Source organism: Manis javanica, chromosome 10 (genome assembly GCF_040802235.1).
Source record: "Manis javanica isolate MJ-LG chromosome 10, MJ_LKY, whole genome shotgun sequence".
NCBI classification, from domain to species: domain Eukaryota; kingdom Metazoa; phylum Chordata; class Mammalia; order Pholidota; family Manidae; genus Manis; species Manis javanica.
The window spans coordinates 95,287,498-95,307,908 of record NC_133165.1 but is presented as its reverse complement, the minus strand read 5'-3'; the positions used below and the strand labels follow the sequence as shown (position 1 = coordinate 95,307,908).

At 41.9% G+C, this 20,411-nt stretch overlaps 2 protein-coding genes across 9 annotated transcripts in view; one reads left to right on the top strand and one right to left on the bottom strand.

Moving 5' to 3' along the window:
• TMCC3 (transmembrane and coiled-coil domain family 3) overlaps positions 1–20,411 on the top strand; it is a 252,829-nt gene that overhangs the window by 17,514 nt on the left and 214,904 nt on the right. The window contains exon 1 of one of the 8 annotated variants that reach the window (XM_073213630.1): positions 2,658–2,847. The exons of 5 other annotated variants lie outside the window; for them this stretch is intronic. The gene's annotated coding sequence lies outside the window, so the exon portion shown is untranslated. Of the gene's footprint in view, positions 1–2,657; positions 2,848–17,652; positions 17,744–20,411 lie in introns of those variants that run through there. 2 more of the 8 variants (XM_073213632.1, XM_073213631.1) reach the window with 2 other exon arrangements.
• Positions 5,962–7,064, bottom strand: LOC140843624 (histone H1.9-like). Its single transcript, XM_073213637.1, has one exon. The coding sequence runs from the start codon at positions 6,606–6,608 to the stop codon at positions 6,096–6,098; it is 513 nt and encodes a 170-aa protein (XP_073069738.1). The 5' UTR covers positions 6,609–7,064; the 3' UTR covers positions 5,962–6,095.

Below are 20,411 nucleotides of genomic sequence, written 5' to 3'. Positions count from 1 at the left end.
AGTCGCTCGTGTTCATGTCCAAGAGATTTTTGCCTATGTTTTTCTCCAAGAGCTTTATGGTTTCATGACTGACATTCAGGTCTTTGATCAATTTCGGACTTGCTCTTGTGTGTGGGGTTAGACAGTGATCCAGTTTCATTCTCTTACACGTAGCTGTCCAGTTTTGTATTTTTGTTTTTTAACTAAGCTGTAGACACTAGACTATACAGTACACAAGGAGATATCTAGTTCACCATCACATCCCCAGTGCTACATACTCATAGCTCATACCCAGTAAGCACTCAGTTACTAATTTGTTGAATGAGTGAATGGACAAATGAATGGAATTTTGAGAAAAGGCACTAACTGTGCAGCAAACCTGGACAGATGGGGATTTGCTGCATTTGTGTATACATATATGCCCTATTTTATTCACCAGTCTATTAATGTGTCCATTTAACTCACACTTTTCTTATAGTCTCTATGGCATCTTCTACCTCTTCTGTTCATGACTCTGAGGGCTTGTTTGAACCATGTCATCACCTCCTCATCTGTTTAAAGACAGATGCCTTGGAAATGTCAGCTATAAACCTGCAAGCCCAGAAGTTAGCACCTTGGAATATTTGCTAAGATAGTCTCTTGCTCCCCGACAAGGAGGCAGCCAGTCTCTAAGGCTGGCCTCCTCATTTACCTCCAAACACCAAATCTAAATCCACCAACATCCTGTGGTTTGGGGGGTAAATTACTAAATCATATCTGCATACTGAGCTGATTTATAGAGATATGTTACTGAGAGCCTGTTGCCAAAACCTGGAGGAGTCATTTTGAGGCAAGTAGGAAGGATTGGCAGAGAGCCATCACATTCCCTTTCCCTCTATCGACCTTCCCTGGGAAATAAGTCTCATTTCTTTGTTTTCTGATGAGAATTTGGGTGTTTTGACCATGGCCTATCACAAGGAATAAAAAATTCCATTGTCTGCTTAGTTTCTCTCTTGGATTACTAACCCTATTAAAAAGCTTTATAAGGGAAAGAAACTGAGGTAGTTATTAATAACAGGGGGAGTAACATGGTGTTTGGAGGGAAAATAATTATATTCAGCTGTGTATTGGAATGTAAGAGACAGAGGAAGACTTGGGGAAAAAAAGAAAAGAAAACTGGCCTGTTTAGTTCATTTAAAAAGGTATTACACATTCTCAATAACCTACTCTTAGGCAAAGGACTTCTGTTGAAGCCCTGCTGTGTGAAAGCTAAAGTCTTAATTGAAAAGAGCATGGATTGAGCCAGTACTGTATCTAGTGAAGGCTTTATCACTGCTGACTGCTCTCAGATGCACTCTCATGTGATGCTGGAAGGTCTGCAGTGAGACTTGCAGCCCTGAGCATTGTTTAGCTTTGGCTGCAGGGCTGGCTGGGAACAACAGTGCCCAGCAGCCTTAGACCGGGATCTGGGTAGTGGCAGAGGCTGATGTCGCTGTGCCAGAATGAGTTGCAAACACATGGCAAGTGGTGCAAAATGAGCTGCCTCCTGTGTGGCAGCCACAGGGGCAGGTGCACAGTGCCTGGCACACCGCAGAAGGCTGGATATTAATGAAAGGGGACCAGTGTGGGCAGAGAAGGGTGAGAGTTTGGATCTGAAATAAATGTAGTGTTTCACTCATGTCCAAGGCCATTGAAGTTTCCTTGGCTCTGGAATTCAGGGGATACTGATGTATTAGTCAAGATGCTCCAGAGCAGCAGACTAACAGGATGTATATAATATATATAAGAGGAGACTTATTATAGGAATTGCCTCCAAGAGGAGAAGTCCCACAATCTGCTGTCTGCAAGCCAGAGAACCAAGAAGTCAGCGGTGTGATTCAGTCGAGTCTGAAGGCCTGGGAATTAGCCAGCGGTATACATAGGTCCTGATCTGATTCTGAAATCCAGAGGTCAGCAGTGCCAGAGTGATGTCTTAGAGCAGGAGAGGATGGCTGTCTCGGCTCCAGCCACGAGGGTGAACTTCCTCTGCCTTTTTGTTCTATTCAGGCCCTCAACTGATACCCACTCAGCTCACACTGGGGAGGGCCATCAGCTCTACTGAGTTGATCAATTCAAATGCTAATCTCTTTCAGAAACACCCTCACAGACACACCCAGAAATTTTGCCTTAACAGCTATCTGGGTACCCCTGACCCCCTTAAGTTGATACATAAAATTAGCCATCACAGCTAATTAATTCTTAAGTGCCTATAAAAACTCAAGGATGTATCCCCAGGGCCCCTTCTCCCTCTCCACCGTGAGCCCATCAGAAAGACCAGGCTCTGGCAGCAGAAAGAGTGAGGTGGAGGATTGATGGCAGGAGACACATTTAGACTGGATGGATGGTCATTGTTTGGGGCTGCATGAAGTTAGGATCCTTAGAAGAAAGGGGGTTTTCTGTGTTGTTGTTGCCTTCACTCCTCCCCAATCAGGAAGAAGTCTAAAAATGCATTTTGGATGAGAAATGAGCAGATTAGACCTAAGACCCAAGAGCACTGAGGAGGGAAAGGCAGAGAGTGGGCTGGGGTGTGGGTTGGAACAGTTGTGCTGTTCATTTGATTTATGATTCTGGAGGAATTGTGGTTTAAGGGAAAGATGAGACTGGGAGGCAGAGCCCTGGCTTCTAGTCCTTCAGCTGCAATGACTTCGTTGTTACCAGAACTGAGTCTGGAGCAGTCCCTGGATGTAGGGGCTTTAGATTGTTCAGAAAATAATGAGGTTGGTTCCCAAACATGGGTTTGACAAGGAGCTTTCCTCAGTCTGAAGAAAAGAGGCAGAGAATGACTATGGTTGGCTCGCCATAAAGCTAAGTGTACTCAATTTAATGGATTCTCCTTTATTCTGAGATTGGGTATGTCTTACTTTTTTATGTTAAATTCCTTTCTTTTATGATGATAAAAGTAGATGGTGTTGGATTGTCTTTATTTTTGTTTATGACTTGTCCAGACTAAAAAGTCAGCAACATTGTTTTAAATCCTCTAAGTTTGTTTTTGAAATTTTAATGGCACACAAAATCCATAATGTTTAGATCAGATAACTTTTGAAATTCTTTTAGCTTCTGACAGTTGGGGATTCTAACCTTTTCTTGCCACATGTGACAGTGAGGTGAGGAACTCAAGGGTCAGCTTCTATTTGTATCCTGAAACAAGCTTGAGTTTTCTCCTGGAAAAATTGTAGTGCCAGTACATGAGTATTACAATAAAACCTGAAGCATTACTACAAGTCTTAATTTGACTAAAGTTAGAACTGAAATAGTGGAGAGACACTGTCCTACATAGCTAATAGTAGAGTAAATCGGCCTAGTGGAGGAGTCAGTAGACATTCTGTAAAGGACCAGATAGTAAATATTTTAAGTTTTACAGGTCACATGAAGTCTCTGTCATATATTCTTCCCCTCATCCCCTTTCTCCTTCTTTTTTTAAAACAACCCTTTAAAAATGTAGAAAACCTCTTTAGTTTACAGGCTGAATTTGGCCTATGGATCATAATTTGCCAAACTCTGATCTAGTATCTCTAGGTGGGGTGATTTTGCCTTCTCGGTCCAAGTTACAAATGCACGATTATCCATAGGCTGAGCAATTCCCCCACAGGAATCTCTCCTACAGGTAGACTTGAATCTGTGCGAAATGGCCTATGTACCAAGTTACTCAGAGTAGCTTTTAAAATTCCAAAATACTGGAAACAACCTAAATATTCATTGATAGGAAGTTGTTAAATGGTAGAATATCCACACAGCAGAATGAGACATAGCTTTTTAAAAGAATGAGGTGGCTCTATATGGAATAAGGTGCTAAACAGTGTCTTTAGTGTAATACCATTTCTTCATTTAAAAAGAACAGTGTGTGTGTGTGTGTGTGTGTGTGTGTGTGTGTGTGTGTGTACACACAGACACAAATGCTTGCATTTTCACATGCATAGAATACTGTTAATGATGGTTGCCTCCGTGGAGGGTAATTGAGTATCTTAGGAATAGAGATGACAGGGAAAGTTATTTTTTACTTTATATTATTTTGAAACCTGTGTTTAATTACATGTGTGCATGTATCACCTGTTCAAAAGAAAAGTCAAATTTTTAAAATGGAACTGAAATGGGAGAAAAGTAGTAATTCTTGATGTGAGCAGATTCAGAGATGTTATTGCTTGAAATAGATCTGAATCTTTCTTCAATCCCAAGTGAACCTGAAAAACATACATATTTGGCTCCCTTCATACCAAGGTACTTTGACAGAATAATACTCTTTTGTCAGCTTTTGATCATCTAAGGTGGTAGAATACCCATCTTGGAGAGCTTGGGTTTAAGGGTAGTGTTCCTTCTGATTTTTAAAATTATCAGCAGTTGTGCAGCAGGCTGACCTGAAAAATGAATGTATGTGAAGAGAGTTTAGCTTGGTAACAAAATGAAATTCATAGCCATGGAGTGTTGATGATGGGAGGTTCCCTGAGACCTGTGCATCCCCTTGGTTTTATCAGTGTCCTCAGAGCTATAGAGCCTCCCAAAGTCAGGCAGCCAGTGATGGCAAAGTCTTTAAGTCAGACTTGCCCCAACTTTATATATGGTACTGACGTGGAGAAGGCTGCACCTCTAATAGGTGTTATTCTGTGTAGTCCCAACCCTCATTCTTCTATATTCCTCACTCACTAAAAGGCAGAGATGTGCACCATGGTTCCCCAGTAGTCTCTCTCCACTGAGTCATCTGCAGCCATGTCTCTGAGGTCTGCCACAGAGTCTCTGTTCTCTCCCTTCCCTGCCTTCCCAACTGGGACATTGTCAAATTGCTCACTTAGCAGATCTTGCTCCTTACCCTGACCAAAAGGCCCCGCTGCTGCTGTGGGTCGCTGAGACAGCTCAAGTGTTAGGGCAGAAAAGACCACTGTCTCTTCTGGAGCTGACTTGTGCCCCCACACTGCGGTAGGGAGATGTGAGGGGAAAGGATACAGGGTCACTGATGTTTAGACAGAATGAGCTGAAGACAGAGGGGATACAGTGTGGTAGATCACAAGGATGGCCAGTTCTCCCCATCTCCCTGTATCCATGCCTGTTTCAGTTCTTTTCACTAAAGAGGCAGAGCCTGTTTCCTCACCTCTTGAGTTGGCCTGGCCTTGTGACTTTGATTTTGGTCAATAGCAGCTGTGGTAGTGATGAATGGTGTGCCAGCTCCAAGCTTAGGCCTGCAAGTTTCAGTTTTCTCTTTGCACTTACATCATGCCCCGTGAGCATTTTCTGAGCAGAGGCACATGACTCTAGTTTTCCCAGCCAACAATTTCCTAAGTCAGCAAACCACCAGCTGACCCCAGGATGATAATTGCACCAGGATAATTAATCCCAGCCAAGGTCAGCAGAGCCATCTAAGTGACCACCACTCCTAACAGTAAGAGCTATAAGCATTTACTTTTGTATGCCAATAATATTTTTGGATTGCTTTTTCTGCAGCATTATTGTGAAAGCATATACATATATATATATGTGGTTGGTGGGAAATGGACAGGTGTTCAGATATGGAGAAACCAAGGTTTTCTTTTCCCCTCCTATATAATACTGTCTGAAAACATGAAGAAGTGTTTCTGGTATGGTAGAACAAAACAAAACAAAACGACAAAAAGCCAGAGCTAGTCCAAGTCCCAGTATCAGGAAGTATTGTATAGTTGGTGATATATGTACTACAAAGGAAAAACAAACCCTTAGGCAAGGACTACATCTCGAAATGTCAGTACTATAGAATACTAGCATTTCAAAGATTCCCCTCCCTTCCTTTTCTGTACACTGTTGGACTTAATCTTTTGGGATTTTTGACCTCTTACCATTGGATAACAGGTTACTGTTGCAATTTTACTAATGACTTAAATTTTCAAGTATCAGGCAATTCCCATGTTATGTAATTGTCATCACAGACAAGTAAAGAGCTATCCTAGTCATATGATTTTTAAAATCTGAGATAAAGCACATAAAAAAGTTAAAAAAGAAACTCTAATAGAGAAATCATTCAGGATGTTGGCATAACACTTTTTATTTTTATTTTTGAAATAAGTTAGGCTCCTTTTATTCCCACTGCACTGAGCCTGTGGCAGCCTGGCACCCTGCCTGCTTGCAAGCCTGCCTTTTTAACTGTGGCTGCATTTGGCCACCCTGCGAACCCCCTTGCCTTGCTGCTTGTGCCCATGTTTGGAGCCCAGCAGCAACCTGCGCTGCCCAGGCCACCCCCGCTGCTGCTGTTGCCTGCTTTTGGCCTTGAGCTTGAACTTGGAGGCATTCTTGTTGCCCATGCAGAAGGAGCCGGAGGCCCCCTTGCCGGTCACGTGCTTGAGAATGCCCTTGTCCACCAGCCCCTTGAGTGCTCGCTTGAAGTGCCAGGCATTGTGAGTCATGTTGTAACCCATGGTGGTGACTGCCTTCTTCAGGGTGGCCAGGGATACGTGGGTGTGTGCCCCCTTGTTTGCCACAACCCCCAGAATCACCTTGGAGATGCTGGGCTTCCGGTGGCCTTTGGGGCTGGTGTGGTGGCCAGTCTCATTCTTGCTTGGGAGTCCAGATATGCTGGCCTGCCTGCTGGTGCTCAAGGCAGTATTTGAGGCCGAGGGTAAAGATGGCGGGGGCAACGAAGTGTCATTCTGCATCTCTCCCTGGGGAGGATGAAGGGAACTGGGTGCGAGGTCCTCCAGGATGGCAGCTAGAAGTCTCCACCGGGTTGCTCCTTGGTGGATGAGGTGCCTCCCAGCTCCTGCTCCCCTCAGAGGCTTCCTGGAGAGGCTTCAATCTGGGCCTTCCCCTTGTGGCTAGGCAGGACCAAGGATGATCCCCCACATGGGCCTCAGGAGACTTGTGCCTCAAGCTCAGGGGCTGATGAGGTTATCTCTTGATGACATCAGGGGGACATTGTGAGGCCACCGGAATCCTGTGAGGCTCACAATAGTCCCATGGTTCCACCCTGGAGGCAGATGCCAGGTAGTGAGCATGGCACATACTCTGGGAAGAAGGACTGAGTCTATGTACTACAAAGGAAAAACAAACCCTTGCATGCCAGACCATTTCAGGGGGCTCTGAGACCCCAGTTTTAAACCCCTTTTGGTCTCAACACTTTGGGTCAAGGACTACAAACATTTTTAGAATCAGAATTACACCAAAATTCATTAATTTTTATGAGGAATATATTTTCCAGAGTAGCCAGAAATGTAATTCCTTGATCCACCTAAGTCCCTTTAATTCCTTGATCAACTTTATAAACAAAGCAATGAAAAGGCTTTGCTTTTTTATTAGTTTTTCATGTCTATTTGATAGAATTTTCTCTCATTGGGATCAGTGATTTTCTGTGTAAATTTTACAGGGAGGATTTTATTCCACAGTTCTGAACCTGTCCAAAATCTGATCACTGACATATTCTGCTATTTTGGTTATTTTCTTCTGACTAGCAATTTCCACCACAGCCACCTTTCCTGGGTCAGTTATGTAGTTCTGATGGGGTAAAAAAAATCTGCTCCCTCCATCAATGTTGAATCAATAACCAGTCTTACCATGTGTAATATTAGTCCTTGCTGGATTGGATTTTGTATTGATTTATTTCTACAAAATCCAGGTTTTTTTTTAGCTTATTCAATGTCTGCCATTTTTCAAATTATCCACAAATCGTGATTCTGCTGTCTATGTCAGATTTTTTTTGTTATCATTAATCTACAATTACATGAAGAACATTATGTTTACTAGGGTCCCCCCTTCACCAAGTCCCCCCACAATCCCCATTACAGTCACTGACCATCAGTGTAGTAAGATGCTGTAGAATCACTACTTGTCTTCTCTGTGTTGCACAGCCCTCCCCATGCCCCCACAACATCATACATGCTAATCGTAATGCCCCCTTTCTTTTTCCCCACCATTATACCTCCCTTCCCACCCATCCTCCCCAGTCCCTTTCCCTTTGGTAACTGTTAGTTCGTTCATGGGTTCTGTGATTCTGCTGCTGTTTTGTTCCTTCAGTTTTTCTTTGTTCTTATACTCCACATATGAGTGAAATCATTTGGTACTTGTCTTTCTCTGCCTGGCTTATTTCACTCAGCATAATACCCTCCAGCTCCATCCATGTTGTTGCAAATGGTAGGATTTGTTTTCTTCTTATGGCTGAATAATATTCCATTGTGTATATGTACCACATCTTCTTGATCCATTCATCTACTGATGAACACTTAGATTGCTTCCATTTCTTCGCTATTGTAAATAGTGCTGCGATAAACATAGGGGTGCATCTGCCCTTTTCAAACTGAGCTGCTGCATTCTTAGGGTAGATTCCTAAAAGTGGACTTCCTGGGTCAAATGGTATTTCTATTTTGAGCTTTTTGAGGAACCTCCATACTGCTTTTTGTAGTGGTTGAACTAATTTACATTCCCACCAACAGTGTAGGAGGGTTCCCCTTTCTCCACAACCTCGCCAACATTTGTTGTTGTTTGTCTTTTGGATGGTAGCCATCCTTACTGGTGTGAGGTGATATCTCATTGTGGTTTCAATTTGCGTTTCTCTGATGACAAGCGATGTGGAGCATCTTTTCATGTGCCTGTTGGCCATCTGAATTTCTTCTTTGGAGAACTGTCTGTTCAGCTTCTCTGCTCATTTTTTAATTGGATTATTTGCTTTTTTGTTTGTTGAGGTGTGTGAGCTCTTAAGTATTTTGGATGTCAAGCCTTTATTGGATCTGTCATTTATGAATCTATTCTCCCATACTGTAGGGTACCTTTTTGTTCTATTTTTGGTGTCCTTTGCTGTACAGAAGTTTTTCAACTTGATGTAGTCCCACTTGTTCATTTTTGCTTTTGTTTCCCTTGCCTGGGGAGCTATGTTCATGAAGAAGTTGCCATGTTTATGTCCAAGAGATTTTTGCCTATGTTTTTTTCTAAGAGTTTTATGGTTTCATGACTTACATTCAGGTCTTTGATCCATTTTGAATTTACTTTTGTGTATGGGGTTAGACAGTGATCCAGTTTCATTCTCTTACATGTAGCTGTCCAGTTTTGCCAGCACCAGCTGTTGAAGAGGCTGTCATTTCCCCATTGTATGTCCATGGCTCCTTTATCGTATATTAATTGACCATATATGTTTGGGTTAATGTCTGGAGTCTGTATTCTCTTCCACTGGTCTGTGGCTCTGTTCTTGTGCCAGTACCAAATTGTCTTGATTACTGTGGCTTTGTAGTAGAGCTTGAAGTTGGGGAGCGAGATCCCCCCCACTTTATTCTTTCTTCTCATGATTGCGTTGGCTGTTCGGGGTCTTTGGTGGTTCCATATGAATTTTAGAACTATTTCTTCCAGTTTGTTGAAGAATGCTGTTGGTAATTTGATAGGGATTGCATCAAATCTGTATATTGCTTTGAGCAGATGGCCATTTTGACAATATTAATTCTTCCTAGCCAGGAGCATGGGATGAGTGTCCATTTGTTAGTGTCCCCTTTAATTTCTCTTAAGAGTGTTTTATAGTTTTCAGGGTATAGGTCTTTCACTTCCTTGATTAGGTTTATTCCTAGGATTTTATTCTTTTTGATGCTATTGTGAATGGAATTGTTTTCCTGATTTCTCTTTCTATTAGTTCATTGTTAGTGTATAGCAAAGCCACAGATTTCTGTGTGTTAATTTTGTATCCTGCAACTTTGCTGTATTCCGGTATCAGTTCTAGTAGTTTTGGAATGGAGTCTTCAGGGTTTTTTATGTACAGTATCATGTCATCTGCAAATAGTGACAGTTTAACTTCTTCTTTACCAATCTGGATTCCTTGTATTTCTTTGTTTTGTCTAATTACCATGGCTAGGACCTCCAGCACTATGTTAAATAACAGTGGGGAGAGTTGGCATCCCTGTTTTTTTCCCAATCTCAGAGGAAAAGCTCTCAGTTTCTCGCTGTTCAGTATGATGTTAGCTGTGGGTTTATCGTATATGGTCTTTATTATGTTGAGGTACTTGCCCTGTATACCCATTTTGTTGAGAGTTTTTATCATGAATGGATGTTGAATTTTGTCAAATGCTCTTTCAGCATCTATGGGGATGATCATGTGGTTTTTGTCCTTCTTTTTGTTTATGTGGTGGATGATGTTGATGGATTTTCAAATTTTGTACCATCCTTGCATCCCTGGGATGAATCCCACTTGGTCATGGTGTATGATCCTTTTGATATACTATTGAATTCTGTTTGCTAGTATTTTGTTGAGTATTTTTGCATCTACGTTCATCAGGGATGTTGTTCTGTAATTTTCTTTTTTGGTGGGGTCTTTGCCTGGTTTTGGTATTAGGTTGATGCTGGCTTCATAGAATGAGTTTGGGAGTATTCCCTCCTCTTCTATTTTTTGGAAGACTTTAAGGAGAATGGGTATTATGTCTTCTCTCTATGTCTGATAAAATTCCGAGGTAAATCCGTCTGGCCCGGGGGTTTTGTTCTTGGGTAGTTTTTTGATTACTGCTTCAATTTCTTTGCTCATAATTGGTTTGTTTAATTTTTGTGTTTCTTCCTTGGTCAGTCTTGGAAGGTTGCATTTTTCTAGAAAGTTGTCCATTTCTTCTAGGTTTTCCAGCTTGTTAGCATATAGGTTTTCACAGTAGTCTCTGATAATTCTTTGAATTTCTGTGGGGTCCGTCGTGATTTTTCCTTTCTTGTTTCTGATTCTGTTAATGTGTATTGATTCTCTTTTTCCCTTAATAAGTTTGGCTAGAGGCTTATCTATTTTATTTATTTTCTCAAAGAACCAGCTCTTGGTTTCATTGATTTTTTCTGTTGTTTTATTCTTCTCAATTTTATTTATTTCTTCTCTGATCTTTATTATGTCCCTCCTTCTGCTGACTTTAGGCCTCATTTGTTCTTCTTTTTCCAATTTCGATAATTGCAACATTAGACTATTAGTTTGGGATTGTTCTTCCTTCTTTAAGTATGCCTGGATTGCTATGTACTTTCCTCTTAAGACTACTTTCGCTGCATCCCACAGAAGTTGGGGCTTTGTGTTGTTGTCATTTGTTTCCATATATTGCTTGATCTCTATTTTAATTTGGTCATTGATCTATTGATTATTTAGGAGCATGTTGTTAAGCCTCCATGTGTTTGTGAGCCTTTTTGCTTTCTTTGTACAATTTATTTCTAGTTTTATTTGTGGTCTGAAAAGTTGGTTGGTAGGATTTCAATCTTTTGGAATTTACTGAGGCTCTTTTTGTGGCCTAGTGTATGGTCTATTCTGGAGAATATTCCATGTGTACTTGAGAAGAATGTGTATCCTGTTGCTTTTGGATGTCGAGTTCTATAGATGTCTATTAGGTCCATCTGTTCTAGTGTGTTGTTCAGTGCCTCTGTGTCCTTACTTATTTTCTGTTTGGTGGATCTGTCCTTTGGAGTGAGTGGCGTGTTTAAATCTCCTTAAATGAGTGCATTACATTCTGTTTCCTCCTTTAGTTCTGATAGTATTTGTTTCACATATGCTGGTGCTCCTGTGTTGGATGCATATATGTTTATAATGGGTATATCCTCTTGTTGGACTGAGCGCTTTACCATTATGTAATGTCTTTCTTTATGTCTTGTTACTTTCTTTGTTTTGAAGTCTATTTTGCCTGATACTAGTACTGGAACACCTACTTTTTTCTCCCTGTTGTTTGCATGAAATATATTTTTCCATCCCTTGACTTTTAGTCTGTGCATGTCTTTGGGTTTGAGGTGAGTCTCTTGTAAACAGCATATAGATGGGTCTTGCTTTTTTATCCATTCTATTACTCTGTGTCTTTTGATTGGTGCATTCAGTCCATTTACATTTAGGGTGACTATTGAAAGATATATACTTATTGCCATTGCAGGCTTTAGATTAGTGGTTACCAAAGGTTCAAGGTTAGCTTCTTTAGTATCTTACTGACTAACTTAACTTGCTTATTGAGCTATTATAAGCACTGTCTGGTGATTCTTTATTTCTCTCCCTTCTTATTCCTCCTCCTCCATTCTTTATATGTTGGTTGTTTTATTCTGTGGTCTTTTGTGTTTCCTTTAACTGCTTTTGTGGGTAGTTGATTTTATTTTTTGCCTTTAGTTAATATTTGGTTAGTCTGCTTTCTTTGCTGTGTTTTTATTTTCTGTGGTGACATCTATTTAGTCTTAGGAGTTCTCACATCTAGAGCAGTCCCTCTAAAATACCCTGTAGAGGTGGTTTGTGGGAGGCAAATTCCCTCAACTTTTGCTTGTCTGGGAATTGTTTAATCCCTCCTTCATATTTAAATGATAATTGTGCTGGATACAGTATTCTTGGTTCAAGGCCCTTCTGTTTAATTGCATTACATATATCATGCCATTCTCTTCTGGCCTGTAAGGTTTCTGTTGAGAAGTCTGATGATAGCCTGATGGGTTTTCCTTTGTAGGTGACCTTTTTCCTCTCTCTAGCTGCCTTTAAAACTCTGTCCTGGTCCTTGATCTTTGCCATTTTAATTATTATGTGTCTTGGTGTTGTCCTCGTTGAGTCCCTTCTATTGGGAGTTCTGTGTACTTCCGTGGTCTGATCGATTATTTCCTCCCCCAGTTTGGGGAAGTTTTCAGCCATTATTTCTTCAAAGACACTTTCTATCCCTTTTTCTCTCTCTTACTCTTCTGGTACCCCCATAATGTGGATATTGTTCCTTTTGGATTGGTCACACAGTTCTCTTAATATTGTTTCATTCCTGGAGATCCTTTTATCTGTCTCTGCGTCACCTTCTCTGTGTTCCTGTTCTCTGATTTCTATTCCATTAACGGTCTCTTGCACCTTATCCAGTCTGCTCTTAAGTCCTTCCAGAGATCGTTTCATTTCTGTAATCTCCTTCCAGACTTCATCCCTTAGCTCTTGCGTATTTCTCTGAAGATCCGTCAGCATGGTTATGACCTTTATTTTGAATTCTTTTTCACGAAGATTGGTTAGGTCTGTCTCCTTCTCACAGGTTGTCTCTGTGATTTTGGTCTGGTTCAAATTCTTCTGCCGTTTCATGGCGATAGAGGTAGTTGTGGGGAGGTGGTGCATGTGTCAGCTGGGAGAACGTCCCTTCTTTGCTGGTTGTGGCCTTCCTCTCCTGGGAGAACAGTGACCCCTAGCGGCTTGTGCTGGGCAACTGCATGCAGATGGGTTGTCTGATTCTTGCTCAGTGGCTATGGAAGAAGCTGTGCCTGGTTGCTGTGGGTGTGGCCACTGCCTCTATGGTGGAGTCTCACCTAAGGGGGAATGGGTGGGAGGCTATTTATCACCATGAGGGGCCTCCGAGCTGTGCTGCCACCCAGGCAGTTGGGGCGCCTGGAATTCGCCAGGATTCCCAGTTACTGGACTGATTGCGCCGGGGCGATTCTGTCTAGCCGTGGGGTCCCTGTCCCTTTAAAACTTTCAAAAAGCATTCACTTTTCATTGTCCCAGGGGCGTCGGCTGTGGGGACCCACTCACAGGTTTTACTGTCCCGTTTCCATAGTATCCAGCACACCACGCACTGTGTGTCTGTGCTTCCAGTGCGGATGGCTAGGGCTGGGTGTTTAGCAGTCCTGGGTTCCCTCTCCCTCCCCACTCCGACTCCTCTCCTCCCACCAGGGAGCTGGGGTGAGGGGCGCTTGGGTCCCACTGGGCCACGACTTGTATCTTACCCCCTTCATGAGGCACTGGGTTCTCAAAGGTGTAGATGTAGCCTATCTGTTGTCCTGTATCTTCTGGTCTCTCTTTTAGGGATAGTTGTATTTGTTGTATTTTCAAAAATATATATAGTTTTGGGAGGAGATTTCCACTGCTCTACTCATGCCACCATCTTGACTTTGCCCCTCTTGGCATAGCATTTTATCCCAGGAATATAAACATGTTTTTCATTAAGTCTGTAAATAGACCCTATAGTCAATTGTTCCATGAAGATCAATTATATGCACAGCCATTCTTAATTTAAAAAATAACTTTCTTGGAAAAATATATTTCTTTAGCATCATTTAAATATATTATAAATAAAAAAATTAAAATGTGTGTACTTGCATCCACAACATGTACATATATTAACCAATATCTAACATCATACTTAGTAGGAAACACTAGGGATTTCTATTAAGATTTTTTAAATCCCTGAGATGATATTCATTATTGTTTTGGCATTGCGTGCCAGTGCAACAAAGCATGAAACATATATTTAAATTGTAGCTGATAGGAATAAAAAAGTTTTTTTTAATAAACAGTGTAAGTAACTGTCAGTAAAAACAGATGTATGTGAGAGCTTGGTCAACTTATGTATATATACATGAGGAATAATAACTATATTATATACCAGCAACAGTCTTATTTATAATAAGAAAAATGCTCCCACTCACAATGGCAGTGAAAGCATAAAATACGTAGAAAAACTCTTACACCACATAATTGGACTTCTGTAAGTAAAAGAATTTATGTGGGGATATATATTTTTTTAATTCAAAGAAAAGAACTACAACAGGTTTTCTGTGTTAGAATATTGAATATTTTATATTTGTCATTTTCTTCCAATTATTTAATAGATTTTTATTTAAATCCAGAATGTTGAAGAAGAGGGTCATTGCTACAGTCTTTCTGAGAGCTCAGTCTGGCAGTATGTGAGGAAGGCCTTGAAGGAGTCTCCCTCCTCTTGGACTTAAACAGAAAGCCTGGCTAAAAAATGGTTTAAATAATAAGAGGTTTAGATTTATTATCTCACTGTCTAGAGGTGGAATGTTTCCAGACACTTTAGTGGCTCAGTACCACCCCAGAACATGGTTCTTTCCTTTCCTGCTCTGCTGCCCTCAGTGTGTTGGCTCTTCCCATCAGGTTTGGCTCCTGAGAGTGGTGATGGCGTTAGTTTCAGGAAACGCATCCTCACGCATTGGTATCTAGAGATGAGAAAAGGGACCATTCCTTCCTGCCTGGGTGTCTTTTTATAAAGAAAGTCTTTTTAAGAGCTTCTAAAGACTATTAATGTCTCACAGGCCAGAATGGCATTAAATGGCCCATATAAAAACGGGTGGTAGGCTGGATTTAGCTTGTAGCTTAGACTAATCAAGTGTCTCCTGTCTTTCCTTGGCTTGGAGGAGGCCCCCACTCTGAGCTCATGGTAGAGTATAGTGTGAACAACTGAACAAAATGGGTGTCTGCCAGCAAGGGAGGGGGTATGTGTGTGTACATACATGTATGCACAGGGGACTAGCTTTGAGTAGGTGATCAGCAGTCCATACTCTTTGAATCAAGAATTTCGGTTTTAGAAGTTTATTCTAAAGAATCACAGAAGTGGATAAAGCTGTCTAGGCTCAAATGAACAATATTATTTACAATAATGAAAAAACTGCATTAGTTATTAGTTAATTATAGAAACTACAGAAATATATGCCACAAGTTTTCTCATCCTAAAGCAGGCCAGCCCTGGCTTGTTCTCATGGCTGTAAAGCAGGGTTCCAAGACAGCGAACAAAAGTAAACAAAGCCTCTTGGGCCAGGTTTAGAATGGCACACTGTCAATTCTGCCACATTCTGTTGAGCAAAGCAAGTTACAACCAGTTCAGTTTCAAGAGGTGGGGAAATAATACCTTCCCCACCCTAGCACCCTTGATGGAAGAAGCCACATAATCATGTTGAATAAAAGATGTGGATACAGGAGGGGTGGAGAATTTGGGGCCATTTTTACAAGCATTCTGTCACTGCATCTTAAAAATAAAACAAAACAAAAAAAGCCTTACCCAAAGAGTACAGAAATTTATTATGAAGTAAAATGCATAATATACTTAGGTGAAGAGTACTTTGAAATGTTTTCTTTAAAGGTTAAGGGGAAGATTTGATCTTTTCTTCTCACTCATGGCTCATTGAGAGTTTAGTGACAGCATATCTCCTGAGGTAGCCCTAAGCATTTAAATCAAGCTTTTTTAGAAGGAAAGAGGGAAAAGCAAAATCCCCTCTCTATAAAGGAATTAATATGGATGCACACTCAGAATTAGTCCTTTCGGTGTGTCATCTCCACAGTAACTCACCCTGTGTAGATGTAGCAAAGTGCTGAGTGATGGGACCACAGCCAGAAGCAACAGACTGGAACCAGGCTCAGACCCTCATCACTGCTTTCATCTCATTCCCATAGCAGTGGAACTTAGAAAAGGTCTTTGGCGTAAAGACTCAGCTGAATAATTAAGACAATTTGTGCCATTCCTTCCCGACATTCAGTCATCATGGCTACGGTATCTATAAACAGTTGGCAATTGAGAGATCCCATGATATTTCTTAAACTGGGGGTAACGGGGCACATTTATGGGTGTTGTGGGGAGCTGAAACCTTAGCAGAAGCATAGTGCATCTTCCTGGAGCATCACTTTTGTTTAATTTTTAAACTTTTTAATTTTGAAGTAACCTTAGGTTTACAGAAGAGTTGCAAGTACGGTACAGAGAGGTCTTATGAGTCCTTCACTTGCCTTCCCTACTATTACCATTACCAGTACCTTTATCAAAACCAAGAAATGTACTCTTAACTTTAGTTGTTAACTAGGACTTAGATTTCCCCAGTTGTTCTAGTAATGTTCTTTTCTGTTTTGGTATCCAGTTCATGTTGCATTCAGTTATCCTGTCTCCTTATTTTCCTCCAATGAATGACAGTTTTATCGTGCCCTGTCTTACATGACTTTGGTCATTTTGATGAGCGGTGGTCGGGTACTTTGCAGAATGTCCCTTGATTTGTGTTTGTCTAGTGTTTTCTCATGATTAGACTGAGGTTATGGAATTTGGGAAGAGTACAATAGCAGTGGGAGGCCCTTGTCACTACATCATGTCAGGGAGTTTATGATGTCAACATGGCTAGGCACTGGTGTTAACCCTGATCACTTAGTATAAGGTAGTGTCTGCCAGGTTTTGCTAGTGTAAAGTTACTATTTTTCCCCATTTCATAATGTATTCATTAGAAGAAAATCACTAAGTCCAGCCCATACTGGACACTATCTCCTGGAGTGGGGAGTGTCAAAGAATTTGTGGGTATAGCTTAAAACCACCCAATAATTAGTAATACTTTTATTTACACTTATTAATGTTTTGGGGGAAGATACTGTGCAAATATCTGTAAGTATGAAAATGCTCATTATAGGTCCTAACAGTCCACCATTGCAGGGTCACTTTTTGGATTGAGATGTTTCCTGTTATAATTGCATCTTAGAAGAAGTAAAGAGCAACACCCTCATTACACCTGAATGTGATTTAGCCCTCTGGATTATTTTATATGTTGATGCCTGCCCAGGAGGAGCCAGGGGTTGGACTGGAGCTTTCACAGTAAGCACAGGCGAGTGCAGTCAGTTTGAAGGCTGCACTGAGAGCCAGAAGAAGAGCAACCATAGGGGTCACTACCTTCTTGTCCTGGCTCTGTCACTACGAAGATGTGCAAGACCCTGAATCAGGTGGTCTTGGAGTAGTGCTTTATCTCATCTGACTCTGATAGGCACAGGCACACATTCCTCTTTTTTTGCCTTGTCTTCCTCTTCTGTGAAATAGGGGAACTGAGTGGGTGATCTGCATGAACCTTACTGTGCTGTGATCCTAGGCTGCTGCTGAAGGAGAGCAGCTGGGGAAGATGCAAAGGTGCTGGGGTTGGGGGTGGGTGCAGCTCAGCCTATCACGGAGTAGGAGGCTTGTCAGAGGAGGGTGGGACCCTCAACAGGAGCTGGGCGGGCCCTGATGCTGCCCTCTGCTGTCAGTGCTGGGTATTCTGTTCTGCCTTCTCTGCTTTTCTGTCCTGCTTTTCAGTCTGTTGTCTGGCTGCCCCTTCATATGAGCGACAAGGAATTTCTGCAAAAGATGTAAGCCGAGAACTCAAGCTGGAATAAGTGGGGACTGAAGACAAGTCAGGAAGATTTGCAGGGAAAGATGCCTGGGTTAACTCAATCTTCTTAGACCCCATGGGGAGTTCTTTCTGGGTTGTGGCTTATGTCTGACAGGAGCCCCAGAGTCAGCAGATCTAGTTTTCCCATCCGGCTGATGAAAAGAAGAAAATTCTTGGCCCTCGCTGGGATCAGGGGTAGTCTCAGACTTGGAGAGTAGCCAGGATCACTAAGCCCAGATGGCTGTTCCAGCCTTGCCTCCAGTAGGGTCTACAGTACATTTTTCTAGCCATTTTGATCTTTGGCTTTTTAGTTTTAGTTTTGTTTCTGTCCCAGCCAGGGAAAGAAAGTGGGCTGCTGATTAGCTTTCTCCAGGATTCTCTTCTTCCCTTTTTTCTAGGCCTTCATAATCTTTCTCATTTAAACTAGGGGCTGCTTAAGTCATCACTTTCATTTTCTTTTTGAAATTCATTCCTATTCTGCAGAGCTCTGCCCCTCCCGGACCCGACATATCCTCCAACTTCTTTTGGTGGTTTGAGGCTCAGCCTCCTCTCCTTCTCTTGGGCTCTCCTCCCAGATACAGGCCCTGCTTTTTCGGCAGGTTTCGCCCAACCCAGCAAAGCTGCCCTGAAACAGTCCTTCAGCCATTTGACACCGGCCAGGTGTCAGGTTTCTTCTTTAAAAACAATCTCTAAAACCTACATTAATTTTTGATTTCTAAAGTAATACATGTCTGTTGCATAAGACCTGGGAAAGAGAGAAGACAATATAAGTCAGCCATATTCCCGCTGCCCACAATATGGCTATTAATGTTTCATTTATTTTCTTTCTCTTTTTGAAGTATGTATCTGTATGCAGCTAGGATTATTTAACATAATTGGAGTCATATTGTACCTCATGTTTTCTGACACTTTTTTGTTTTGCTTTCATTTTCTCACTAGCCCCTGTTAACATGCCTTGGGGTATCTTTAAAAATGTTTTGAAGTCAAATGATGTTCTATTTATTTAATGAGATACACTTACTTCCTATTTTCATCTAATCCTTAAGATTTTTACTCTCATTTTCCCTCTGTTTTAGGATGGTGATGATGAGTTATGTAATCAGGCAGTATGTTAGAAACTATATTGGTACAATTTTATCCTCAGAATAGTGTACAAGGATTGGTGCATTTATTAGCCCCTTATGATGGATGAGGAAACTGAGGTTAAGGAACTTGCCTAAAGTCACATGCTTTGGTAAGGGACAGAACTGGATTGGAACCTTGTCCTTGACTCAGAATCCATAACTTTCTTGATAGTCCTCTTGTGAGGACTTTCATTCTGGGTCATGCTCTTTAAGGGAGAGGGTGGATTGTAAGCCAGAACAATAATAGTATTTTCCAGTTTTTGTGGCTAAAAATGGGTGTTAGTCTTGGCTTGGCCACTTCCATGCTTTGTGACCTTTGGCAAGTTCTTTCACCTCTCTGGGCCTCTGGGCCTTCTCAGTTCTCAAGTTGTGTGATTGTGTGACTCTGTAGAGGAGAAAATCAGAACAGAGGCAGCATTCAAGGACCAACCCATAATGATAGGGACATTTTTATCCGCTTGGATTTCAGGGGCAATTACATTTGGCCACAGCAGACATTTCTCTGAGGAAGTTTCTTTTCTCCCTATTTTACTGAGTAGGAGGTTGGTGGTGCTCAGAGGTCCCCACAGAGGCTGTGAGGTTTTAAGAACGCTGAATTAAAGCAGCCCTCATGATAGGTAAGCCCCATGACCTACTTCCTTTAAATATTTTGAGGTCTTGAGGCTTTTGTGGCTGACCAGCAAGAGTGGAGACTGACAGGCATGTGGTCTTCACTGGTGCAGGCACCTGGCCCCTGCCACACTGCTGGGGCCCCCTCCCAGATGTTCTCTGAAGTGTGTGGCTAGAAGGATGTGTTGGAGGACTTGGGTTTCTTGGGGCAGTGTGTGCTGGAGGGCTGGTGGGGGTGGGCTGGGCAGGCCAAAGGTGGCTGCTTTTCCTGGCCTCATTGATGAGGTATGGCCTGCCTGGCAGATATTTTTCCAGAGTCCTGCCCCCAACCCTGCCTGGCAGAAAGAAAAGGAGAACCAGAGGACGCTTGTCTTACAGACTAGAGTTCACTCCCTTGCAGTTTCCCTTCCCTTTCCATATAGACTTGAAAAAAAAAGCAAGGGGTTTTTGAACCTGGCTGAGTTCCAGATGTTTATCTAGGAGAGCCGGAACTGTACACCACCCCTCACCGGGCTCTGTGGGTCTTGGCGCGTCTCTGGTGCAGCGCCTGGTTTTTGGTCCCTGTGCCAGCTCCTCCGGCAGGTGGCTTCTCTTTCTCGTGTAAGGTTCCCCTGTTTGCCTGGCATCTCTTAGAAGATGCTGACATTTTCTTCTTTGTCCAGTTCTAGATACAGACAACAAAAGTGTACCTACTTAAAAATTTTTTTTGTTGACTTGGAAAACATCTGGCATTGGCCAGGGAATGGGACAACTTTTGTTCTATCTAGTGAAATGACTTGGGAACTTTATTTCAAAGACTAAGTCCCTAAGGTAACAAAGGAGGGTTACATGGGGCCCTGGTTGTGTTTGGCCAAAGAGGGTCTGACTTCAATTGACTAGAGCAGTCATGAAACCCTAATGCTCTCTGAGAAC